Below are 27,214 nucleotides of genomic sequence, written 5' to 3' on the forward strand. Positions count from 1 at the left end.
CAGCTGACTGCTTTTTTGGAAATCTGGGACGAAACTGCTGAGGTCATAAGTCTCTAAGCTTACACACTACTTAGTCTAACTCAAACTAACTTATGGACGACACACACACCCGTGCCTGAGGGAGGACTCGAACCTCCGATGGGGGGAAGCTGCGCGGACCATGGCAAGATGCCTTAGACCACGCGGCTACCCCACACAGCAGCTGACTGGTCCCCAAATAAAATCCTATGAAGAAGTTACAGCAGCCTTGGTGTATGACATAATTGCTTTCACAGGTGGCACTGCCTCAGGATAAGCCTGTTATGAGACTGGAGTGGGATGTGCTGGATGGGTGTTGTAATGCTCCTGTTCTGTATATACATTGCCAGAAAAAAAATGGAACATGCTTTTAGAGGTTTCCAGTTCACTCAAGATTTATTGTTGCAACAGTGCATATGGAGTACATGAAATGATTGCATTTACAGATCAATAGCACATGCTGTTCAAACGTACCAGGTATTAACCCATGGTGAAACACCCATACAAGTATGTGGTGTACCTCCGTAGGCAGCAACACAGGCACAGGCTCTGGCATCCAGTTGATCATACAGGTGGTGAACACTGTCCTGGGATATGTCATTCCACACCTGTTCTACGTGTCCATGTAGTTCTGTAAGAGTTGTTGGTTGACAAGTCACACAAGTCACTTCTCGACTATCAGATCCAATATGTGCCCTATTCGAGACAAGTCCAGTGAGTGTTTTGGCCAGAGAAGTTGCTGCAGATCTTGCAGAGCGCAATAAGTTCCACAGGCAGTGTGTCAGCAAGCATAATCCTGTTGGAACAATGCATCACCTTCCTGTTGCAAGAATGACAAAAGAACAGGTCTAACAACATTCTGCATATATATATATATACCACTGGTTAGTGTCCCCTCCAGAAATATCAAAGGTGAACAAGAGCTGTAGCTTATTGCACTCACACCATAAGGCCTGGGGTAAGATCAGTGTGTCTTCAATGAATGCACTCTATGAGACAGGTCTACACCGTATGAGCAAAGGACCATTACTTGCATGCAGGCAGAATCTGCTTTCTGTAGACCACAGTGCACCAGTCCATCTTCCAAGTGATCTTGTAACAGCACCAGCTGAACCACAAATGTCGACGCTGTGGCATGAGTGGAAGATGGGCTAGAGATATGTGTGCCCATAGTTCAACTGCTAATAACTGGTTCACATCAGTTTGCATTGACACATCTAGGCCTGCATGCCCTCTTACCTGTGCTGTAGTAGCTGTATGCTCTGCCACTGCTTCCCTTACAATACGACAATCCTGTCGGGCATGTGTGCCATGTGGACATCCAGAATCTCATATACGAATGTAATAATGTCCATGTGAGCACTGATACCAGCACCATTGCACAACTGACACGTGTCCAACTTGTGCGGCAATTCTCTGGAAGGACCGTCTTGCCACTTGGCGGGCCATAATTTGACCCCTTACAAACTCGCTCAGCTGGCTGTAGGAAGCACGAGTGCATCCCTGTAGCATGGTTACCTACTTCCTTCATACATTTGTACCACACTGAGCCTTCTGGCAGTGAGTAATCCCTGTTAAACAACAGACACAGATGACACTCTGGTAGCTATTCCATTAAGCTATCTGTTGCCAGATGATATTGAAACCATTATCAGTACACTTACTATCTCTCGGGTGGCACATGCTATCTTCGGATCGAAATTGATGTCGTTTTTCCAGATGTACTAACTTTTTTCCGGCAATGTATTTACGAAAAGTGTCACAATAAATTTTTGGTCCCAAATTGCATTTCTCTCAAGTAATTAAATGAGACTTTTGCAATGTCTTAAGTGTTTTGAAGCAGGAGTTCATAAATAGGTCAATGTAGCCGATGATATTGATTTGTGTCACTTCTTCAGTCTGTTTTGCATTGAAACTCCTTGGTTTTATATTTGTTAATTGTACAAATGATGTGGAACAGGTTTTACACTTTTGCAATAAATGTTAACATCCATGTTACATAAGGTCTAATTCTATTAACAGCTTTCTCTTCCAATAATTGCTGACTTACAACTCACAACAGCACTGACTGGTACTCCCTTGAACTCCAAATGACTTGCATTAAATACTTTGGCCTAACAGTGACCCTTATATACATTCATTCCAATGTGTAATTACTTTTATATAGTTACAAACACAATTTTTCATAATTTACAATGAGAACAACATTGTTTAAGTTAATTTAAATGTGACAGCATATTCGGCAAGAATAAATAAGAGATTATAAGTAAATTGTTTTGTAAAGCAAAAAGGGTTTCTTTGATAAATTTCATATAATAATTCCATTTAACAGTTATTACACAAATATGTAAGATTTCATCACAAACAAGTTACCATTCTAATTACTACAATATATTGACCACAATCCCTAACCTTCCCCACTTTATACAAATAAAGTGCTCCAGTGTGTACTGAGTACTATAAAAGTTGTGTTTGTTTACATGACAGCCATATTGTTTCCTGATCTTATGAAATTCCATTAACATATGTTAATGATTAGTGTAATCTGAAAATCATGGCATAATTGCAAATATGTGTTCATGCAATGAAGTTACAGTGTATTTGGATGTACACCATCTGTGTCTTCCACAAGGGCAAAGGACTGGGAGTAAGTGTGATGTAAGAATGGACTAGGATGTTGTCTAGATTGGATGGGCAGTAGAATGCCACTTTGGGATGGGTGGAAAGGATTGTGGGTAAGATGCTCTTCTTTTCTGGTCACAATGATAAATAGTTGAAGCCTTGGCAAAAGATATGATTCAGTTGTTCCAGTGTGGAATGAGACTGGGTCATGAAGCTGATTCCTGTGACTGATTGAGGGATTAGAGGCATGTGTGCATATCAAATGGGAAATCTCATGTGGAATAGATTTGGAAAGTGGCAGGGAGCTAATGTTGTCATTGTAGATGCACCATCCATGGATGGCCACACCATATGGGAGTGACTTTTTGATGTGAAAGGGATGGCAGTTATCAAAATGATGGAATTGTTAATGGTTAATGGACTTGATATGGTCATTGGTTTGGACTGGAGTCATCAGACCTGTGGAGATTAAAATCCAGGAAGGGTTGAGGAGGACCAGGTGAAGCAAATAGGAGAAAAAATGTTGAGGCTGTGGAGGAATGCAGAGAGTGTATCTTGATCCTGTGTCCATATCCTGAAGAGGCCACCAATGAACCTAAATCAGTCAATGGATTTGGGATTTTAGGTGGCTAGGAAGGTTTCCTCTAAATGGGCCATAGACAGATTGGCATAGGATGATGCCATGTGGTTCTTCCCCTCGAAGAAGAAGTAGTTATGTGTGATGATGTAGTTAATTAGGTGTGTATGGAGTGAGGTGGTGAGTTTGGAGACAGAAGGAACTTGGGAGAGGTAGCATTCAATAGTGGCAAGGTCATGGGCATGAGAGATGTTGAGGTATAGGAATGTGACACCAACTGAGATGAATAAGAGACTGAAGCAGTAAATCTCACCCTCTCAATCCACCTCTGTTTCTTCAGGTGTTGTGCACAACTTCCTTTGACTGCAGAAAAAACAAGCTCCCCAGTGTCACGTTCCTATCCTGTGTACCTGGCACCTGCCTCTCCCTACAGACCCTACTCGAACTTCTCTTCCACTGATCATCTGCTTTGTCCTTTGTCCACTCCACCCAGCACAACCCCTCACCCCCGTAGAGGTGCAGTGCTGACACAAGTCACAATGAAGTTCACTGGGGCAATGTAACTGTATAGGTGTGTGAGTGGAGTGAGGAATGGATGGATTTGGGATGTGGTTCACATGTGTGCTAGCACACACTTGAATATAGCAGGGTCATGATGGGAGCTAAACAAAAATACTTTTTTTTCTCCTTGTGCATATCCACACCCAGTTAGTCATATAACTGATAAATAAGTGACCAATTGTCAGCATAATTTGAAGGCATCATACATCTATTCTGGAAATGAGATTACAACTGTCTAATTAGTTGGAGCATATAAGTTTATCTGAGCACAGTAATAGTTATGTCATCTTTTTACTAAATAATGTCTGTAATAATATAAACACACTGTTTATAATTTCAACATATTGAGTGTATATAAATAATTTCATGGATCCATTAACTTTATCTGAGTTTGTTGTTATGATGATACTGAAAATTCTGGATGAAATACAAACAACAGAATGAGTAGCAATAATCATATGGTTGGTTCCCTGGGTAGTATTTATGCACATAAATGAGAAATGGAACAAGATAGGCCAGCTTATTAACTTGCATTTTTCCTTTGAGCACACTCACAGTGATGGCCATATTCTCAATTGGACACATAGCCTACCAGTATTCATAAAGGTCTACACTGGCCATTTATAGATGAGTGGCTAGTTATTTACTTCTATTCAAGAAACTGTCAGTGATACTGCAGGAGTTAATTAGTACAAATAACTTCAAAGTATCTTTAATTATTTTTCTGCTGTCTGTTATATATTTCACTTCCTTAGGTAATTAGTGACAGATAGTAAAAATAATTTATCCTACTATCTGTATTTGTGAATGTCACTGTCATTTTCAAATTGAAATAGACTGTTCATGACAAATTTCACTCAAAACATTTTGTTAAAATTCATAATTGTCTTCACTGATACTGCATGATTCATACATTTATACCACATACATAATTCTAATTATTTTCTTTGTAATATTTATACATATTATAACAAAGTAGAATTACTTCAAAAAAGTTATAGAACACAAATCTCTCATCTTCAGAGATACACAGTTGTTTTTACCTTTCTTCATTTGTCCTATTATTGCTATGAAGCTTTGGTCAGTAGTCTTCTCAAAGCTGGTATTTCATTCAGTGCTACTAGAAACAGAAACATCAGATAACATCCAGGAAGATACAATACTGATGTTTCTGCCATTAAAAAATATTTTCTGCACAGTTACAAAATACTCATGCTTTTATTCATTGTTAAAGATCCTGGCGTCAGAATGTTGAAGCCTGGCTGCAAGATACAGAAAAAGATGTGAAGCAGAGTGAAGATCTGCGCAGAAGATCACGTAGGATTCAGAGTAACAGACGATCACTCGAAGCAGATTCAGGTACTATGCACTAACTATACTATTTACTCATTTCATGTGTACAAGTAATAACAGATCATTGCAATTTGACTGTAATTAATTTCTTTAACAGAAGAGCTGAACGTTAAAGTGTCCCTGTTATTTATAACATTTTTGATTCATTATCTCCATTTTCCATGAGTTACATTCATGACTTCTTTCTGTGATGGAGATCATTTTTTGGTATTTATTTATACTTCCTCAGATCATTCAGCACAACAGTATAGGGCACCAGACATATTACAGAAAAAGTATTACGTGGATAAGACATGTACAAAGTAGGATAGCAGTAGACCAAGGATAGATCAGAAAGTTGGCCATGGCATTAATGCAACCATACCAACATTCACCCTAGCAACTTAGGAAAACCATGGAAGACTTCAGTCAGGATGGGAGGGCAGGGTAGAATGCCATTCTTCCCAAATGCGAGTTCAGTGCATTAAATTTGGCATACAACATGCACAAGAAGTACAAACAATGATATAACTAGAACACTTAAATGGATTTGCAAAAATAATGCATTCCCTCAAGAAATACATGGCTACACACTGGCCATTAACTCACTTGCAGTTTTGTTACATTCAGAGTTCTCAAACAAAATTTATTTCTTTTCATTCTTAAGGAATCTGTTTACATCTATTAATTCCATGTGGAGGTGGTCCTGTATTTTGACGTATCTATAACTTCCTTCTTTTGTTGCCACTGCAAGTTTAAGTTGTAGCAAAGACTGTCATAATTCCTGTTTGTAAATGTTACTATTTTCAATATGTGGCCTGTTGATAGCAAAAGCCGGCCGCTGTGGCTGAGTGGTTCTAGGTGCTTCATTCCAGAACCATGCTGCTGCTACGGTCGCAGGTTCGAATCCTGCCTCGGGCATGGATGTGTGTGAAGTCCTTAGGTTAGTTAGGTTTAAGTAGTTCTAAGTCTAGGGGACTGATGACCTCAGATGTTAAGTCCCATACTGCTTAGAGCCATTTTTTTAGCAAAAAGCTTCATAAAAAGCACAATAGGAAGCAATTTTTAGTACCCTAGTTGCTCAAATATTTATCTATACTAGTTCTGAGAGTGTAAATCATACATTATTTCTATTAGCTATTTTTGTACAACAAATACTTTATGTAAGTGCAGAATTATTGTACAATATCATTTCCGGTATAATGAATGGAGGTATGCATAGTAGTTCAGTTTTTGTCATTTCGGTGACCTAAATCAGCTTTCACACACACATCAAAAACAGTTGAACTTACAGGGGGTGGACAAAAATATGGAAACACCAAAAACACAATATATTACCATGCTTAATATAGTGCAGGAAACTTGTCATTCAAAACAGCTTCCAGACATCTCAGAATAGATAAGTACAGGTTCTATATGGTTTTCGAGGAAATCTTATATCATTCTTCCTACTAAATGGTGGCAAGTCCAACTAATGATGACAAAGGTGGATGGTGATTGTGTACCCCTCTCTCCAAAGCTGACCACAAATGCTCAATAATATTGAGATATGGTGATTGTGGTGACCAGAGGAGATGCAAAAATTCATCCTTGTGCTCACAAAACCAGTCCTGGATAATGTGAGCTGCGTGATCAAGGGCCCTGTCAGCTTGGAACACAGCATCACCACCAGGGAACAAACATTGTGCCATAGGATGAATCTGTTGAGCCAAAGTAGTCACATAATCCTTGGCAGTAAGTGATAGTGCAGAGTAACCATGGGGCCCCATGAAATACTGTGATATGGTTGCCCAAATCTTCACCGAACCCCCACCGTCTTTCACTCTTGGGATGTAAACTATACCAGAAGTTGCCAGTGTGAAACAAGACCAAATGACATTCTTCCTTTGCCCAATTGCCCAGGTTTTATGGCTTTGGCACTATGTTTACCTTTCATTGGCATTTGCATCAGTGATGAGTAGTTTTGAAACTCCAGCTCCTCCTGCAGTTCTCAACTTCTGGATCTTCCTTCATATTGTTTTGTTGCTGACAGGGTTTGCGATAGTGACAGTCACTTCTGCAGTGACTTTTGGAGCTGTTGTCCTCTTATTTTTCATCACAATCCTCATGAATGTCCATCCATCATGATCACTAAATACACACTGTCATCTGAGTTGTGACTTAGTAGATGACATTTTTCTGCTTTCCCTGTATGTTTCATAGTGTGCCTCTTGAAGCATCAAACACTTTTGCTGTTTTCATTACAGAAGCACCCATAAGCACCCATCGTACAAGCACCAACAATGTGTTCAGATTCAAATGCACTGAGCTCTGACATAACAGACTCACAACTACACAGAACACTGTTCTGACCACAGCTGACACTTGTAACATATAGAGAACAATGCATGGGTGCAGGCATCTGTGTTTACACTCAAGCATGCATTTCTCATGATGTTTCCATATTTCTGTCCACCCCCTGCAAAACCAAAAAATTTTGGGCTATCTACTTGTATTATTATGTTTTGTAAACACCTGCTACATTTACATGATTGTATTATGTTTTCTTTAAAACTGCTTATCTGATGTTTGTGTCTATGTCTTCTCTTGAGTAATTCTGTACATGCAACAGATCATTGTATACAATTTAACAACTAAAAGTTGAAGCAGTATGAAACTGAAGGTTTGTTTGAACACAACAATGCTTCTCTCTCTCTCTCTCTCTCTCTCTCTCTCTCTCTCTCTCTCTCCTTTTCTCTCTGACAAACATGCATACATGCACGCACGCGCTCGCGCACACACACACACACACACACACACACACACACACGCACACGCACACGCACACACACGCACACGCACACACACACGCACACACACACACACACACACACACACAAGAAAACATAAATACATAAACTGTTTGAAAATTATCTGCATCACTTCATGACATATAGAGTTTGTATTTTTTAACATTAAAAACCTCTTTCTCAATACACTTTTCACCACAGGAAATTCCCATGTACAGGCACGTGTGTCATGGAGGTAAATATAAACTTGTGTTGTCAGTGCCAGTCATGAGGGGGGGGGGGGGGGGGGGGAATATAAGTAAGTTCTGTACCCAGTTCAGTCTACCAACATGGCTTAAAGTGTCATTTCAAACTTAGACCATGAGTGCATTGTCACTTTATGGCAAGAAAGGTTGGCAGCACAAGAAGTCACCTGCTGAATTGATAGACACTACAGTGACCTCTTTCAAACATTGGGCCACTATTGCTAGCAACAAAACATTGAAGATCTGTCTCACAGTAGTCACTGGCAGTTGACAATACTAGCTGATGACCACCACATACAAATTGGGGTTCATAGGCACCCCAGGAAGAATGTAGCAGAATTATAATGTAACGGGGAGGGCTGCGTCAACTCATTCAGTATGCTCTATCTACAAATGATTAATTTGGCCTTCAGACCTTCATTACAAAAAGTAATACAAATCTCCCAGCACAATGATATACAAAGAAGATATGAAAGGGAACATTTGAAGTGAAATCTAGATCAATGATGTAAGGTTCTCTTCACCAACAAATGCAGGATTTCTCTCACATCTTTTGATCATAGCAGAAGAATATGGAAGTGGTCAGGTACAAATACATATCTCAAGCATTCAGTTCTATGGGTTCAGTAGGAAAGTATGTTAGTCATGTTTTGGGCCAGTATCTTGTACAGATGTCAGGTGCATTTCATCATCATCAAGGGTGATTTGTGGGCTGTGTAGTGCCTGAACAAGATTCTCCAACCTAATACCCAGCCTGCAATCAACATTTCCATGATAGATTCATCTTTCAAGATGGTAGTAAATGGGCATACCTTGACCATCTCGTGAACACCTTCCTCCAGGAGACTTGAATCTATCAAATGGAAAAGACTGTGGTACCTGCTGACATGAATCCAATTGACCATGCTGGGGACAAGTTGAAATTTGCATTTTATGTAGATGCAGGAATGCTCTTCGCATACTAGATGATTGGAAGAGGCCTTCCGTGAATGAGAGGAGTAGAGTTAAGTAGCAATACTTCTCCAACTTGAGAAAAGCATCCCAACCATGATACAAGCATGTTACACCACAAAGGGTGAAGCAGCAGTGTATTGATTTCACAGATGTGTACTTTCAGACTACCTTTACTTTTGCTATTTTTTGTTTTTATTTCACAGTATGATGTGTTTCTTGTTTAGAAGTTCCCATTAAAAATTCTAGGACTTGTAGAGGGGAGTGAGTACATAATATTCTGAATGGGAACCCATGCCCAGAAACATACTGTTCCCATTCTATGATGGTTTCAGTTCAGATGTGTAACACGTCCAGATCTGCTGATGGAAAGAGAAAAGTCACAGAGTTACTTGTCCTGGTATGCAATAGGGCAGACAGGATGACGCGTGCTATGTCACATGGCCACCTGATGTCATTCAATGCCTGCCGTGTCGTGAGACCTATTCAATGCCTTCAATTGAATAAACAAGGTTTTTGGAATACACACACATGCTCCTTGTGTATGGCAAAGCTCAAGATAACACAAGAGCTTCTCGTTGACTGTATCACCAATCTTTTCTGCAATGTAGCACACCATCGCACAACCTTTTTGTCCAAGTTATGCATCAGCTCTGAGAAACAGAGCAATGCCGCCTGCTTAAATTTGAAGACAATGTACTGCACAGTGTTGAAAATGAGTCATCAATGAATATTTGAACAATACTTTGTTCAATGGTTGTTAGTCACAGTATCATCTGGGATGTTTTGCATGAGCAACAACTACATCTGTACCACTTACAAAGGGTACACGCTACGGGTCCAGCTTATTTTCCACAATGCATTGCCTACTGCACATTGTTCCTGCACTGCTGCATCAATACACCACTGTTTCCACTCAGTTTCTGTTCACAGATGAATGTTAAGTTCACTAGGGACAGTGTTCTGAATTCACAAAACAGCCATGTCTCAGCAGACAAAAACCTTCATGCCATGCATCTTCAGAGATATCAGCACCGGTTTGGTATTAATGAGTGGGCAGGTATTCTGGATGGTCATGTGATTGGGCTTTACCTCCTTCCACTCAAACTGACTGATCCTGCATACTTGATCTTCCTACAGAGTGTATTACACCCATTCTTGGAAGCTGTGTCACTTAATGACCCTCAGGAAATGTGGTTTCAGCATTATGACGCACCATCTCACTTCTCACGTGCGGTTCGGAGAAATCTCGACAGATGATATCTACATCTACATCTACATGACTACTCTGCAATTCACATTTAAGTGCTTGGCAGAGGGTTCATCGAACCACAATCATACTATCTCTCTACCATTCCACTCCCGAACAGCACGCGGGAAAAACGAACGCCTAAACCTTTCTGTTCAAGCTCTGATTTCTCTTATTTTATTTTGATGGTCATTCCTACCTATGTAGGTTGGGCTCAACAAAATATTTTCGCATTTGGAAGAGAAAATTGGTGACTGAAATTTCGTAAATAGATCACGCCGCAACGAAAAACGTCTTTGCTGTAATGACTTCCATCCCAACTCGCGTATTATATATGCCACACTCTCTCCCCTATTACGTGATAATACAAAATGAGCTACCCTTTTTTGCACCCTTTCGATGTCCTCCATCAATCCCACCTGGTAAGGATCCCACACAGCACAGCAATATTCTAACAGAGGACGAACAAGTGTAGTGTAAGCTGTCTCTTTAGTGGACTTGTTGCATCTCCTAAGTGTCCTGCCAATGAAACGCAGCCTTCGGCTTGCCTTCCCCACAATATTATCTATGTGGTCTTTCCAACTGAAGTTGTTTGTAATTTTAACACCCAGGTACTTAGTTGAATTGACAGCCTTGAGAATTGTACTATTTATCAAGTAATCGAATTCCAACGGATTTCTTTTGGAACTCATGTGGATCACCTCACATTTTTCGTTATTTAGCATCAACTGCCACCTGCCACACCATACAGCAATCTTTTCTAAATCGCTTTGCAACTGGTACTGGTCTTCGGATGACCTTACTAGACGGTAAATTACAGCATCATCTGCGAACAACCTAAGAGAACTGCTCAGATTATCACCCAGGTCATTTATATAGATTAGGAACAGCAGAGGTCCCAGGAACACCTGATATCACTTCAGTTTTACTCGATGATTTGCCATCTATTACTACGAACCACGACCTTCCTGACAGGAAATCACGAATCCAGTCGCACAACTGAGATGATACCCCATAGGCCCGCAGCTTGATTAGAAGTCGCTTGTGAGGAACGGTGTCAAAAGCTTTCCGGAAATCTAGAAATACGGAATCAACTTGAGATCCCCTATCGATAGCGGCCATTACTTTGTGCGAATAAAGAGCTAGCTGTGTTGCACAAGAACGATGTTTTCTGAAACCATGCTGATTATGTATGAATAGATCGTTCCCTTCAAGGTGATTCATAATGTTTGAATACAGTATATGCTCCAAGACCCTACTGCAAACCGACATTAATGATATAGGTCTGTAGTTAGATGGATTACTCCTACTACCCTTCTTAAACACTGGTGCGACCTGCGCAATTTTCCAATCTGTAGGTACAGATCTATCGGTGAGCGAGCGGTTGTATATGATTGCTAAGTAGGGAGCTATTTTATCAGTGTAATCTGAAAGGAACCTAATCGGTATACAATCTGGACCTGAAGACTTGCCAGTATCAAGCGATTTGAGTTGCTTCGCAACCCCTAAGGTATCTACTTCTAAGAAACTCATGCAAGCAGCTGTTCGTGTTTCAAATTCTGGAATATTCCAATCGTCTTCCCTGGTGAAGGAATTTAGGAAAACTGCATTCAATAACTCCGCTTTGGCGGCACAGTCGTTGGTAACAGTACCATCAGCACTGCGCAGTGAAGGTATTGACTGCATCTTGCCACTTGTGTACTTTACATACGACCAGAATTTCTTTGGATTTTCTACCAAATTTCAAGACAATGTTTCGTTGTGGAACCTATTAAAGGCATCTCGCATTGAAGTCTGCGCCAAATTTCGCGCGTCTGTAAATTTTAGCCAGTCTTCGGGATTTCGCGTTCTTCCGAACTTTGCATGCTTTTTCCGTTGCCTCTGCAACAGCGTTCGGACCTGTTTTGCGTACCAGGGGGGATCAGTTCCATCTCTTACCAATTTATGAGGTATGAATCTCTCAATTGCTGTTGCTACTATATCTTTGAATTTGAGCCACATCTCGTCTACATTTGCATAGTCAGTTTGGAAGGAATGGAGATTGTCTCTTAGGAAGGCTTCTAGTGACACTTTATCCGCATTTTTAAATAAAATTATTTTGCGTTTGTTTCTGGTGGATTTGGAAGAAACTGTATTGAGCCTAGCTACAACGATCTTGTGATCACTAATCCCTGTATCAGTCATGATGCTCTCTATCAGCTCTGGATTGTTTGTGGCTAAGAGGTCAAGTTTGTTTTCGCAACCATTTACAATTTGCGTGGGTTCATGGACTAACTGCTCGAAATAATTTTCAGAGAAAGCATTTAGGACAATCTCGGAAGACTGACAGACACAAACACTCCACCACCAATTCTGCCTAATCTATCTTTCCTGAACACCGTCTGAGACTTCGTAAAAATTTCTGCAGAACTTATTTCAGGCTTTAGCCAGCTTTCTGTACCTACAACGATTTCAGCTTCTGTGCTTTCTATTAGCGCTTGAAGCTCAGGGACTTTCCCAGCACAACTACAACAATTCACAACTACAATTCCGACTGTTCCTTGATCCAAGCACGTCCTGTATTTGCCATGCACCCTTTGAGATTGCAGCCCACCCCGTACCTTCCCGAGGCCTTCTAACCTAAAAAACCACCCATTCCACGTCACACAGCCTCCGCTACCCCGCCAGCTGAGTGTAGTGAACTCCTGACCTATTCAGTGGAACCCGAAACCCCACCACTCTATGGCGCAAGTCAAGGAATCTGCAGCCAACATGGTCGCAAAACCGTCTGAGCCTCTGATTCAGACCCTCCACCCGGCTCTGCACCAAAGGTCCACAGTCGGTTCTGTCAACGATGCTGCAGATGGTGAGCTCTGCCTTCATCTCGTAAGCAAGACCGGCAGCCTTCACCAAATCAGATAGCCGCTGGAATATAGAGAGAATTTCCTCAGATCCAAAGCGACACACGTCATTAGTGCCAACATGTGCCACCACCTGCAGCTGGCTGCACCCTGTGCTCTTCATGGCATCCGGAAGGACCCTTTCCACATCAGGAATGACTCCACCCAGAATGCACACGGAGTGCACACTGGATTTCTTCCCCTCCTTAGCCGCCATATCCCTAAGGGGCCCCATTACTCGCCTAACATTGGAGCTCCCAACTACCAATAAGCCCACCCTCTGTGATTGCCTGGAGCTTAAAGGCTGAGAATCATCCTCTGAAACAGTGAAACAGGGCAGGCAGCTGCATCTGGCTCAGCCAGAGACAGTGCCTGAAACCTGTTTGTCAGACGCACCGGGGAGGCTTTCTGATCAGCCTCCGGGGACATCTTTCGCTGCCTGCCACACCTTGGAACAACCTCCCAATCAACCACAGGCGACGGCTCAGCCCCACTGCGGGCAGCAACCGGGGCAACTGCAGCAGCAGACTGATCTAGGGACAGAAGGGATGAGGTTGACATCCCTGCGATACCCAAGTCCGGCTCCCCACAGTGGTGCCCATTGGCAACAGCCTCAAGCCGGGCGACCGAAGTCAGCGCCGCTTGCAGCTGTGAGCGAAGGGATGCCAACTCAGCCCTCATCCGAACACAGCAATCACAGTCCCTGTCCATTCTAATCGATGTTGAACAACAGTTACTGACACACGAGTCCGTGCCTAGATAACGCAAGGGAAACACGCAAAGAATGTATTAACTAACCTGTACAATGCCTAACGACTGCGCTACAATCTGCCTGAATTTATGATTACAGTAGCTAAAACTCGAAATTACACCTCCTATATGAAACTCACACGCAATTTAAGTAAGAATCTACGAAGTAAACACTAAAGCGCAATGCTACAACTCTCAAATACTATAATACGACCGAAATTTATGAATTCAACAATGCAAGTACCCAAAAACATGCAAAGAAATTAAGAACTAAACTATGTAACAAATAAGTAAGCTAGGGGTATACGACTTGCTACTGCAGCTGCTTCTCCAACGGCGACAGGGAGATGGAAGATGGATAGGCCTATGTGGTCGAACTACATGACCTTTGCATTTAACTCGTATGGACTCCTTGTGGGGTCATATGCAAAGTTTAATGTATGAGACTCCTGTAGAGACAAAGGGAGGTCTGCTGGCACAAGTTCTGGCCACTGCACTAGAAACTGAAGAGACATCAGGTGGCATGGCAAGTGTGTACCAGAACATGCTTCATAGGTATAATGTCTGTAGCAATGTTGGTGGTCGCAACATTGAGCCGGTGTTGTAATGCATCAGCACTGTTGTCTATGTACAGTATGCTAGGTTCTTTTTTGTTTCAGACAAATATAAACACGTAATGTTTAAGTGTTAATACAAAAAAAATGTGCTTAAGTGATAAATGGATATTTCATTATGTTTCCTTTTGAACTGTTATCTGATAACAGTACTGCATCATACCTAATTCAGTTTCTCAAACAGAAGTGGATGAGTTAAACATCTGAACTGAAACAGTCATAGAATGGAAACAGTACATTTCCAGACATGGGTTCCTAGGTTCCTGTTCAAAGTATTATGTACTTTCCTGCCTCTACAAGTCCCGCAAGTTTGTAACAGGAATTTCTGAACCTCCTGTATATGAGACTTATTCTTTTATTCCTTGCTCCCTTTGAATCTAAGCCCATATTTGTTCACAGATACCTAGTTGGGCAAGAACTTTTTTGAGCAGTTTATTTACTATTCTCTCTCTCTCTCTCTCTCTCTCTCTCTCTCTCTCTCTCTCTCTCTCTCTCTCTTTCTCTCTCTTGGAGACCTGCTATGACATGTATTTTACATTACACAATAAAATTACAAGAAAATTATGTATTCCTGATCTTGAAGAGTAAAAGTAATGCTGTTCTTTCCCTAGAGAGTGAAGGGCGTGGAAGTACTCTTGATACCTTACCAGAAGAAAAAGCAACTCTTGGAAAAACTACTAACTATAAGAGAGTGTATCCTGACTGGAGGCCTACTATAGAAAAAACTGATGTTGTTGGAGCTATGGAAGCCATTGAAGGTAAACATTCTTACACTTCCTTCCGCAGTGCCACATTTGGTAATATTTAGCAATAAGAAGATTTTCACAATAAAGTTTATAGTTTTAAAGCACATTCTCTTAATATTTATCACTATACAAAAGCCGAACAAAACATATAATTTTCAGAAACATATTTCAACTTATTTTATAATCAAAGCGTGATAAGTGGGTATAAGACTTGATGGAATTTTCTTCTGAAGTGAATGGAAAATAACTAATTCTTAAATATAACTTTCAGGAAATCAGACAATAATATTTATCTGTTCTACAATTCATTATAGTACACCAGAATTAAATAATTCTAATCGAATCTGTCCTGTAAAGCATGACAGCATATAACAATGCAAATCTAAATTTGTTTTGATAATTCATCTTGCTTCATAAAACACAAATTCAAAATTAAATTAAAACCTTACTCACATAATCACAACCAGACCTGCCTTTATGCCTTTAGTGTGCCACTCAGCACAATAGATAATTTTAAAAATGTAAAGAAATAAGCATAAGAATAAGATTCTGAATTACTATCCACTGAATGTAGAAGACAAAAACAATGGAAACTCTTTGTTAGGTACATTTATGTATGCTGCTAAGTTAGACAGCTTGTAACTGTGTGTGGGCCAATTTCTGCAGGATGAAGTAGGGTCAGAATACCAGGTCCCAAGTTTTTTCTAACCTAGTCCTGGACTTGGGCAGGTTACAGAGGATTTAGGTTCACTATGTAGAGGCTTTACTAAGGAAGATACCATGGTTATTGTGGGTGGGCCGGGCAACAGTATTGACAGAGATCCGGGGTACAGCATAGAGTGTGACCTGGCAAAGATTGCATCAACATCGAGTCATACCAGTGTTGGGTTTGTGTCGGTTCTGGAGCGCCACGACCGACCTCATTTGAGTTCTTCTGTCAGGAGAGTTAATTTGGAGTTGGAACGGCTACTTGGATCTGGCGCAGGGTCACACATTGGTGTGGTTCCTGTTGATTCACTCTGTAGGTGGGACTATACTAGACACGGCCTAAACCTCAACAAGAAAGGGAAGGGTAAACTGGCTGGACTGATAGCAGGAAATTTAAACGGGGGAGGAACTACATCTCATGGTGGAAACTCTTTTTTTAGTGTAAGATCAGTGTCCAGTGGGAAACTCAGCCAGGCAAATACTAAAGATGTTAAAAAAGTTCAAGATACTCACAAAAGTAAAGTGAAAAGCAATGTTAGTATATTTCATCAAAATATTGGGGGATTGAAGAATAAAATTGATGAGCTTCTGCTTTGTTTAGAAGATATAGAAACTGAGAATGTAATAGATGTACTATGCCTGTCTGAGCATCACATTGTCACTGATATGCAAAAGGTTAGCATCAATGGATACAAATTAGCTGCACATGTAAGTAGAGATAATATGATGAGAGGAGGAGTTGCCATATACGTCAAAAGCTTCCACAGTGTAAAAAATTTAGAAACTAAAAAATTTTGTGTAGAGCAACATATGGAAGCATGTGCCACCGAACTTAAACTAAATGATGGCACTTTCATAATTGTAACAGTGTATAGGTCCCCCTCAGGGAATTTCCAGCTATTTCTAGAAAACTTGGATGCCTTGCTGTGCTATCTGTCAGACAGGGGGAAGCAAATTATCATTTGTGGGGATTTCAATGTTGATTCCGTGAAAGAGTGTAATAGGAAGAATGACCTTGTAGTATTACTCAGTTCTTTCAATTTGAGCTCTGTCATTGATTTTTCTACTCGGATAACAAAGAACAGCAGTACATTGATAGATAACTTTTTTATAGACCAAGATAAGTTTAAGGACATAAATACTTATCCTGTTGAGAATGGTCTTTCAGATCATGGTGCACAGCTAGTTACAGTACATGACATAGCTCCATGCAGTATATCAAATCAGACTTTCAAAGCAGTGCATTCAATTAACAATATAAATATTGCAAACTTTTGGGAAAGCTTACAGCAGCTACACTGGGATGAAGTTTATAAGGAACCCGATGCAACTTGAAATATAACTTATTTCACGATACATTTTTAAGGGTATTTCAAAATTGTTTTCCCAAGAAAATAGTTAAACATAATTCCAAGAAAACATACAAAAAACCTTGGCTAACTAAAGGAATAAGAATATCTTGCAACCGTAAAAGAGAACTGTATCTAACAGCAAGAGGGAGTACTGACCCCCAAAATTGTTCAATATTATAAAAACTATTGTGCGGTACTAAGAAAAGTTATTAAAAAGTCCAGAAGCATGTTTATCATGTCTGAGATCAGTAACTCTGATAATAAAATTAAAGCAATTTGGAATATTATTGAAAGGGAAACAGGGCAACCAAGAGCACAGGAAGACTTTAGTGCCATAAAACTGAATGACAAGTGTACTAACAAACAATCAGAAATTGAAAATATTTTCAATAATCATTTTTTAAATGTTGTGGAGAAAATAGGATCTAGATCTTCACTAGAAGAGGCAAGGCTACTAATACCTGTGCAGTTTGAAACAATTGTAATTCCACCAACCTCTCCCTCTGAAATCAGTAAAATAATAAACTCACTGAAAAGTAAAAGCTCTTACGGAATTGATGGCATTTCCATCAAGGTACTTAAAGCTTGTTCCCCACAGATAAGTAGGATTCTCAGCCACGTATGTAATAGCTCTTTGGAGCAGGGTGTTTTCCCCGATAGACTGAAATATGCCATTGTAAAACCATTGCATAAAATGGGGGATATGTTGGATGTCAACAACTACCGTCCAATCTCTCTTCTGACAACTCTATCAAAAATTGTTGAGAAAGTAATGTATTCAAGAGTCATCATCATCATCATCATCAGTTATCTGCTATATTAGCAGGTCCTTGGCCTCTCCATTTTCTGCGATCCATTGCTTCCTTCTTAAGGCTGCTGTATGTTGTACCGTCCATCATGTCATCCAGTATCTGGAATCTCTTCCTTCCTTGCTTCCTTTTCCCTTCTACATAACCTTCTAAAACTGTTTTTATCAGTCCCTCATTCTTTCTTAATATATGCCCAATCCAATTTCTTTTTCTTCTCTTTATTACATCTAGTAACTGTCTTTTCTCTCCCACTCTTCTCAGTACCTCTTCATTTTTTACTCTGTCCATCCAACTTATTCTTTCCATCTTCCTCCATGTCCAGATCTCAAAAGCCTCCAGCCTTTCTCTGTCTTTTTTCCTCATAGTCCATGTTTCAGTGCCATATAGAAGAACACTCCATACAAAACACTTTATGAGTCTTTTTCTGAGTTCTCTGTCCAGACCGCTGCAGAAGATTCTCCTTTTCTTATAAAATGCCTCTTTTGCCATTGCTATCCTTGTTTTAATTTCTGTGGTGCACTTCCAGTCGGTGTCTATCCTGCTTCCAAGATACTTAAAATTTTGCACCTGTTCTAGTGTTTCTCCATTCAGCACAATTTTTATTTCCTAATTTCCTCCTATTGCCAATACTTTTGTTTTATTTGTGTTAATTTTCATTCCATATTTTTTTCTGTTAGTTGCAATGGTGTCCACCAAACCTTGTAATTTTTTTTCCCCTGTGGCTAGAAGGACCATGTCATCAGCAAATCTCAAGCACCCTACTCTTCTTCCTCCAATTTCTACTCCTTTGTCATCTAATGAGCATTGGTCAATCATATTTTCCAAGTACAGGTTAAAAAGAGTATGTGATAAACAGCATCCTTGTCTTACTCCTTTCCCTAGTCTGATCCAGTCTGTACTTTCTCCTCTCACTTTAACTGAAACTTTTTGATTAAGGTATAATCAGTTTATAAGTCTTCTGGTTTTTCAGTCCACTCTCTTTTCCCTCATAATAGTCGCCAGCTTGTCCCAAACCACATTGTCAAATGCCTTTTCTAAATCGATGAAGCACATATATAGGTCTCATATATAGCACATGAAGAGTAGCCTCCCATATTTGTAAAAATAAAGTACTAACAAAATGTCAGTTTGGTTTTCAGAAAGGCTTTTCAACAGAAAATGTTATATACGCTTTCACTGATCAAATATTAAATGCTCTGAATAACCGGACATCACCTATTGGTGTTTTTTGTGATCTCTCAAAGGCCTTTGATTGTGTAAATCATGGAATTCTTTTAGATAAGCTAAATCATTATGGTTTGAGGGGGGCAGTGCACAAATGGTTTAATTCATACTTAACTGGAAGAATGCAGAAAGTTGAAATAAGTGGTTCATGTAATGTTAAAACAACAGCTGATTCCTCAAACTGGGGGGCTATCAAGTACGGGTTCCCACAGGGTTCGGTCTTAGGTCCTTTACTGTTCTTGATATACATTAATGACTTACCATTCCACATTGATGAAGATGCAAAGTTAGTTCTTTTTGCTGATGATACAAGTATAGTAATAACATCCAAAAACCAAGAACTAAGTGATGTAATTGTAAATGATGTTTTTCACAAAATTATTAAGTGGTTCTCAGCAAACGGACTCTCTTTAAATTTTGATAAAACCCAGTATATACAGTTCCGTACAGTAAATGGCACAACTCCAGTAATAAATATAGACTTTGAACAGAAATCTGTAGCTAAGGTAGAATTTTCAAAAATTTTAGGTGTGTCCATTGATGAGAGGTTAAACTGGAAGCAACACATTGATGGTCTGCTGAATCGTCTGAGTTCAGCTACATATGCTATTAGGGTTATTGCAAATTTTGGTGATAAGAATCTCAGTAAATTAGCTTACTATGCCTACATTCATTCACTGCTTTCGTATGGCATCATATTCTGGGGTAATTCATCATTGAGTAGAAAAGTATTCATTGCTCAAAAATGTGTAATCAGAATAATTGCTGGAGCCCATCCATGGTCATCCTGCAGACATCTATTTAAGGATCTAGAGATCCTCGCAGTAACCTCACAGTATACATATTCACTTATGAAATTTGTTGTTAATAATCCAACCCAGTTCAAAAGTAATAGCAGTGTGCATAGCTATAACACCAGGAGAAAGGATGCTCTTCACTATGCAGGGTTAAACCTGACTTTGGCACAGAAAGGGGTAAATTATGCTGCCACAAAAGCCTTTGGTCACCTACCAAACAGCATCAAAAGCCTGACAGATAGCCAACTAACATTTGAAAATAAATTAAAAGAATTTCTAGATGACAACTCCTTCTACTCATTGGCTGAATTTTTAGATATAAATTAAGGGAAAAAAAACAACTACTTAAACATTAGTGTCATGCAATATTTTGTGTAATGTAATATCTTGTACAGACATTTTTTATTAACCTCATTGACACATTCCACATCATTATGAAGTGTCGTATTCATGATCTATGGAACAAGTATTAATCTAATCTAATCTAACATTTAATATTGTGCAAAGAGTTGAGACACAGCTATGGTAATAACTTAATATTTACTTAAATTAATGAAAAAACATGCATAGATATCACAATGCAACTGACAAGAAGTCGTCTTCACGCTCTTATTCACTTTCTTCATGTTTTTACCTCTGGTTCTAAGTCTGGGATATTCTTCAAATGAATCATCTACAAGAAAAGACTGGGCATGTTTTAATTCAACCACCCCTTTTTTTCAGTTGTTGTAAATGAAGGTGCACATTCATAATATGCTTCCTAAGGTGGGAGATGAATTTCTTTTGCCAAATAAACCACCCAAAGCAAGGAATTTGATGATGGCACTACATTCCAGTTTATCAATTTGAACAAAACACATGAAAGATCTAACTGTTTTAAAAACCGTCATAAGCAAATCTGTTCTGCATCTCTAGTTGATAGTGATCCTATATTATATTGCATAACAAGTACAAAGATAACAGAAATATAATTACAGTAATACCAATGTCACCCTTATACAAGGCTAAAAAAAGATTCCCTGATTTTGTCACACAAATGAAATATGTCCAAGATAATATTATTGTGCAAGAGACTGAAATATTCATTTTGACATCATTAACACAGAAAATTCACAGATCGCTACTTTGGTGAGTTTAAAGATGACTTGAAACTACAAAATTTCCATATTCAGCAACAGTTACAGCAGTATTTCAGTTATTAAAAATTATTATTATTATTATCATTTTCAAAAAGTAATGCAGTGTGATAACATCAAGGCAAATAATAATCTCTACAAAGACATCAAAAATATAACATTAGTACAGTTTCATGGACACAGTAGACTATATTATTCAACAACAAGATTTCACCTCCTCCTTAACTTTCATTTCCATCTTCATCCATCACAGCGTTAAAATAAATGTACACCCCAGAAGGACTCTTTAAAATCATACTCATTGCACACATACTTGGCTCTTTCTCATGCACACTGTGAAGTTGGGTAATAGCAAACCACCTTTGCTGTGGCCTTGCCATCAGACCACCATGAGAAACCTGTATTGCCATATTTATAGTCACTGAGTATATGGATCCACCTTCAGCATATGGATCCACCTTCCTGTATTTTGAGTTTTTCATTAATCTATCATACCATTCTATGTGTAATCACATTTCTACAACTACATGATTATTTTGCAGTTCACACTTAAGTACTTGGCAGAGGACACTTGAATATTGACCATTCCTCCTGGAACACCCTGTTATTGGGAACAACAGAGGGCCTATAACACTTCCTTGGGGAACCCTAGATATTACTCCAGTTTCATTCAATGAATTCTCATCAATTACTACAAACTTTGACCTTTTCGGCAGGAAATCATGAATCCAGACACGCAACTGAGCTGATACTCCATAAGCACACAATCTTATCAGAAGATGCTTGTGAGTGACCATGTCAATTTGTGCAGATCTAGAAATATGGAATACCTTGACATCCTCTGTTAATAGCACCCATTACTTCATGTAAATAAAGAACCAGTTGTGTTTCACAAGAAAGATATTTTTTGAATCCCTGCTGGCTGTGTGTCATTAGATCATTTCTATGAGATATTTCACATTATTGGAACACAGAATATATTAGAAAATCACATTGTAAATCAATGTCAATGATCTGGGTCTAAAATTCAGTGAATTGCTTCTATTTCCTTTCTTGTTTTTTGTTGCGGTCCATGCAGCTTTCAAGTTTTTGGGTACAGATCTTTTGTTGAGCAAGTGGCTGTATATGACTGCTAAAAATGCAGCCATTTCAACAGCATTCTTCAAAAGGAACCCATTTGTTATACTGCCTGGACTGGAAGACTTACTTTATTTGATGACTTACATTGCTTTGCTACACCAAGGGTATTTACTTCCAAATTACTCAGGTTCGCATTCATGAACTGATTTGAATTTTGGAATAGTTGTTGGACTTTCTTCAGTGAAGGGGTTCTGAAAACTGTATTTAGTTGCCCCTTTTTTAGTAGTGATGTCATCAGTAACATTACCATAGCTGTCACATGGTGACAGACTCTTGCACTGATATATCTTTTATAAAGCCAGAATCTCTTTGGATTTTCTTCCAGATTTCAAGACAGAGTTTTGTTGCAGAAACTATTAAAAGCAGCTCACATTGAAGTTTGTGCTAACTTTGTCAAATCATATTACTCGGCTTCTAATTCACTGCAACAAGCAATCTTTCATCTCTAATTACTTTCAGTTATGGAAACAGAAGACAATTGGAGAATCTAGACTGAGATTTTAGGTTCAACACACAAGAAATTCACACCTGTTTGCTGTAGTTGAGACTATGTATTGTTATAAAGAAGCATAATACAAACATACCTGTAATTTTGTATAGTGCAGTCTAGCTATTCTGCAGCTCCATTGCTCATAAATCCAGCAAGGAGAGAGCACTTTTCAGCTCCAAAGACACTAACACAGTAATTGAACTATAGGATATCTTCCCTTTTTTCTAAATTGTTAGCAAGGATCAAGTGATTACATGTACTGATGCCATTTTTTGATATTGTCACATTGTAACCACAATCAGGTCCAGTCCAATAGCAGGGCCTTGAAGGAAGTAGAACATTTAGTTAGCACTGATAGCACTTTTACTATCGACACCAATGTACAGACAGAAAAGAACTGCTTCCTGGATGGAGGGTGCTACTATTTATACAACACAGAATATTCCAAAATATGCAAACATTACAAGCATAATAAATTTTGACAACCCTTCATAAATGATAAATACTAAATAACACATATTTGATGGTGATCCCACTTGAACTGGCAACCCACAACTTGTCAGCCAGCAGTGCTAACCACAACTCAACATTGTATGCAGCACAGCTCATGGCAGTATGATAAATAATTATTTCAACAGGTATAATGAGTTCAAGGGCACCATACTGCATACTTTATGCACAGCAGAGAAACAGCCATTTAATTCCCCATTCCTAATATTTCTTTCCACAACCTGTTCTTCCAGATGAACTGTGGAGACATGGCCATTTTCATGATTCATTCATTACATTACCAAAAGCATAATTCATAAATAAATCTCGCTGTCTAACTTTTCATGCTTGAAGAAACCAATCACAGCTGTCACCTCTGAGCTCAACAAAGCTATTCTTTAAAAAAATTGTAGGTTTCTCCTTTAGAATGATACATACCACCCATCAGTACATCCAAACAATTATTTTTTTTTATCAAACTATGTAAGTCAGAGAGCAATTGCCTGAAAATATAACCTACAGTTATTGAACAGTTATTGAATTTTTATCTATTTCAGATGCTCAGCCCCACAGTACTATCAAGGACAAATCAGCCTGGCGCAAATCCAATTTGAATGTCCCAAACAGTGCTGAGGAAACAGAAGTTGATGTTAGAAGGCTCAGGCGGATGAGATCTAGAGGCAGCATTGAACCAGTGTCACAAGGAAACCCTCTACAGGTAATGTGTGATTCTCATCCATGATAGTTATATCACTGATGCTATTTTGTGCTTAATTGTTTCAATTTATCTAGGCTGTGTTTAATCTTGATGTTAATGAATTGCACATATTAATGTAGTAACTATTTTGGCTTCCACTGGAGAATAAATCAAATTTTGTATTTTCTTTTTATCCGTGAAAAATGATGAGAACATGTTTGTTCACTATAAAATGCAAGTTAGATCCTACAAGAATTACTTATAATAGAGTTGTGGAATGTAAGCAGCACGCATAATCACAAGAGTCTTTGGAAACTATAGACAAGGTTAAAGTATATAATTATACTTGAAGATGCAAACTGGAACTTTTTTCAAAGTAATTGGCTAATCATTTTTACTGCAGTATCATTAAAAAAAAGCAGAAACTGAAGCACTTTATTTTGAACTAAAGGCAGCAAACAATAGTTTGAATGGGATAGAAATTTCATTAATTTCTGCATGAGAAGCATCACCCTACTTTGTAATATCTTACCTCTAAGCCACGGTGAATGTTCTGCCCTTCAATAAGACTGAGTAAATTACATTTCAATGCCCATAACAAATAGTGTAACATGCCTTGATCTGATATTTTGCTATTCAATGGCTGTTTAGCCAAATACCATTTTTACTACAGCTCCAAAACTTCATAATATGTTTTGAGCATAAAGTATGTGATTATTCCTCATACACATGAGATATGATGCATAGCAACTGAGGTTTGTTTTAAAAGGTGTGGAAATGTCTTTCCCATCACCTGCATTATGATTTTCATTATCTCAAAAGAACTGTTTAAAACTGTAGATATTCACACATTGTCTGATTATGTGAGGAAGTTTGAAGAAAACTATTTATTGCTGTGATAAATGTTATACTTTGGTTATCATTATTTCACATTAAAGTGTGACCTTTCTTGTAACTATAATTTTTTTTATGTTCATTTTAATAGCTTAATGGTACATGCTTTTCAGATGCACTTCATTCCAAAACTGTCCCATCACTGGTAGTTTTGTAACACAATCCTAAGTAAATTTCTTCAATGAAACAGCTTGAGAATTCAGAAATAATATGCTCATTATTTTTGTACACATAAGAAGATTGAATAGAATAATTTTCAGTGATTAATTCAGTCTGTTTGGAGAGTGTGTTATGTCATCTACTGACACAAATCAGCCTTTTTTCAATGAGGTGCACAGTTCTTTGATATATTAAAAATCAAAATGGTAAAACATTTTAGTGAAGTATTTAAGTTGTATTTAATACATATGGACAGAGCTCTAGAATGACACAAGGCACAACAGCTAGTCAGCTGGTTCCCATTGTACATAAAGATTCATAGCAGCCATTATGCTTGGTGCCATCTGATGGGAATGATGCAGACTATACTAGGGAGGGTCTTTGCAATTTGCTACCATGTATCTTCTGATTTTTCAACTATTTTAAGCTGAATAAAGCAATTTGTATATTTGCTTCTTGGGTTGTGCCCCATACAACTTTACCAGCTAGTATTATGTCTCTTCAGCCCATTTTTTGTGCACTGTGAGTTTTTTACATGCCAGATCTCGAAAACGATTATAATATTGAAAAATGAGGGGTAAATCAGACCAGTTGACTGTATTATCCTTCTAGAGATGACATTTCAGATAGCAGAAAAAAACTTTTTCTTGCCTGATAGTGATTAGCATGTTGCATATGTACTTTATTCAGAAATAAGTAATGTGGTCAAAAGAAAAGACAGTAGCTTACTACAGTTTCTTGTGTAGTATGTGGCAACAACTGTCAAGAAACTTGCAGCTCTCACTCTTGACCCAAGCATGTTTTAACCAAAAAAGTGCTGCCCACAAAGAAAATAAATCATAGTTGGCAGATGTATGCAAGGTGCGACGCAAGACTAGTAAGAACTAGACGAAAAAAGTGTGTCATGCAGAAAACTCCTGGTGTTATTCCATTGGCAGTGTTTCTACTTACATGCCTGAATGTTTCAAATAAATCAAATTACATATAGGAACAATTTCTAGGAAGGATTTTTTTTATCTGAGAAACTTGACTCAGTAAACATTTTTCTCTTTATAACATATTGTCATGTTCTTGTGAATATAAAGACCAAATCTGGCCATTTAAGAGACCACTTCATTCAAATATATTTCATTCAGTTTAAAAAATCTGCATTCTGATAATGAGAACAATAGCCTAATTTCAATGTTTTCTTGTATGTTCATTGAATCAAACTTCTGTTCTATCTGTACTTTTTCTTAGATCTTTCCCATTTTTTAGCCTTAGACTACTTACATCAGTTTTTCATTGACACAATAATTCCATCCATTTGATGTTAACAAAGCTTACATTTATGTGAAGACTTTTACAAGTGATAAATTATGGATATGAATCATTTCCTTTCTATATGAAAGATGATGCATGCAGCCTAGTTCCACAGTGTCATCTTACTTGTTAGTACATTACAACAAAGGTATCATACACCTGACTGTGATGACTCGTGGTGGTTCATTCTGAGTGTCAGTTGCTACAGAGTTAGGCCTACCAATGTCTTCCCTGACATTTCACCAGTGTCTGCTGGTAAGGGAGTGTTCAGCTATCTATCTTCAATATACAATTAATGCCAAACCAGATACCACCAGATGTAAATGCACTTGACAGTCATGTTGGACTATAGTGATGATTGATATTGTATGAGACATTACAGTAATAAATGCTGTTTCTAAGAGAGTGTTAGATGGTATAGTGCTGGAGGAACACTGGTTGCACCATTGTGTATCATGTCTTATCCCACTTGCTGTTACTTGTTGGTGAACTGAACAATGACTATTACATTAAGGAAATTTTAGAGCTGCAGGCAGTGCTGCTTAACTCTTTCCTGGAGCTGTATTCCAGCAAGTTATTACCTATTCACAAGCTATAAAGTATGCTGAAGTTTTGTGTGCACAACAAATACTGCTTCTTTCCTTGGCTACCAAGACACATTACAAATCACTTACTGAACACATC

General features: G+C 38.6%; 1 protein-coding gene across 1 annotated transcript in view; it reads left to right on the top strand.

The window, feature by feature from the left end:
• Nucleotides 1-27,214, top strand: part of LOC124554834 — a 1,124,719-nt gene that overhangs the window by 1,092,433 nt on the left and 5,072 nt on the right. The window contains exons 21-23 of the mRNA XM_047128497.1: nt 5,013-5,137; nt 15,199-15,345; nt 24,036-24,196. Coding sequence (XP_046984453.1) covers nt 5,013-5,137; nt 15,199-15,345; nt 24,036-24,196 — 433 coding nt within the window. The remainder of the gene's footprint in view (nt 1-5,012; nt 5,138-15,198; nt 15,346-24,035; nt 24,197-27,214) is intronic.

The sequence above is a fragment of the Schistocerca americana genome, chromosome X (genome assembly GCF_021461395.2).
Source record: "Schistocerca americana isolate TAMUIC-IGC-003095 chromosome X, iqSchAmer2.1, whole genome shotgun sequence".
NCBI classification, from domain to species: domain Eukaryota; kingdom Metazoa; phylum Arthropoda; class Insecta; order Orthoptera; family Acrididae; genus Schistocerca; species Schistocerca americana.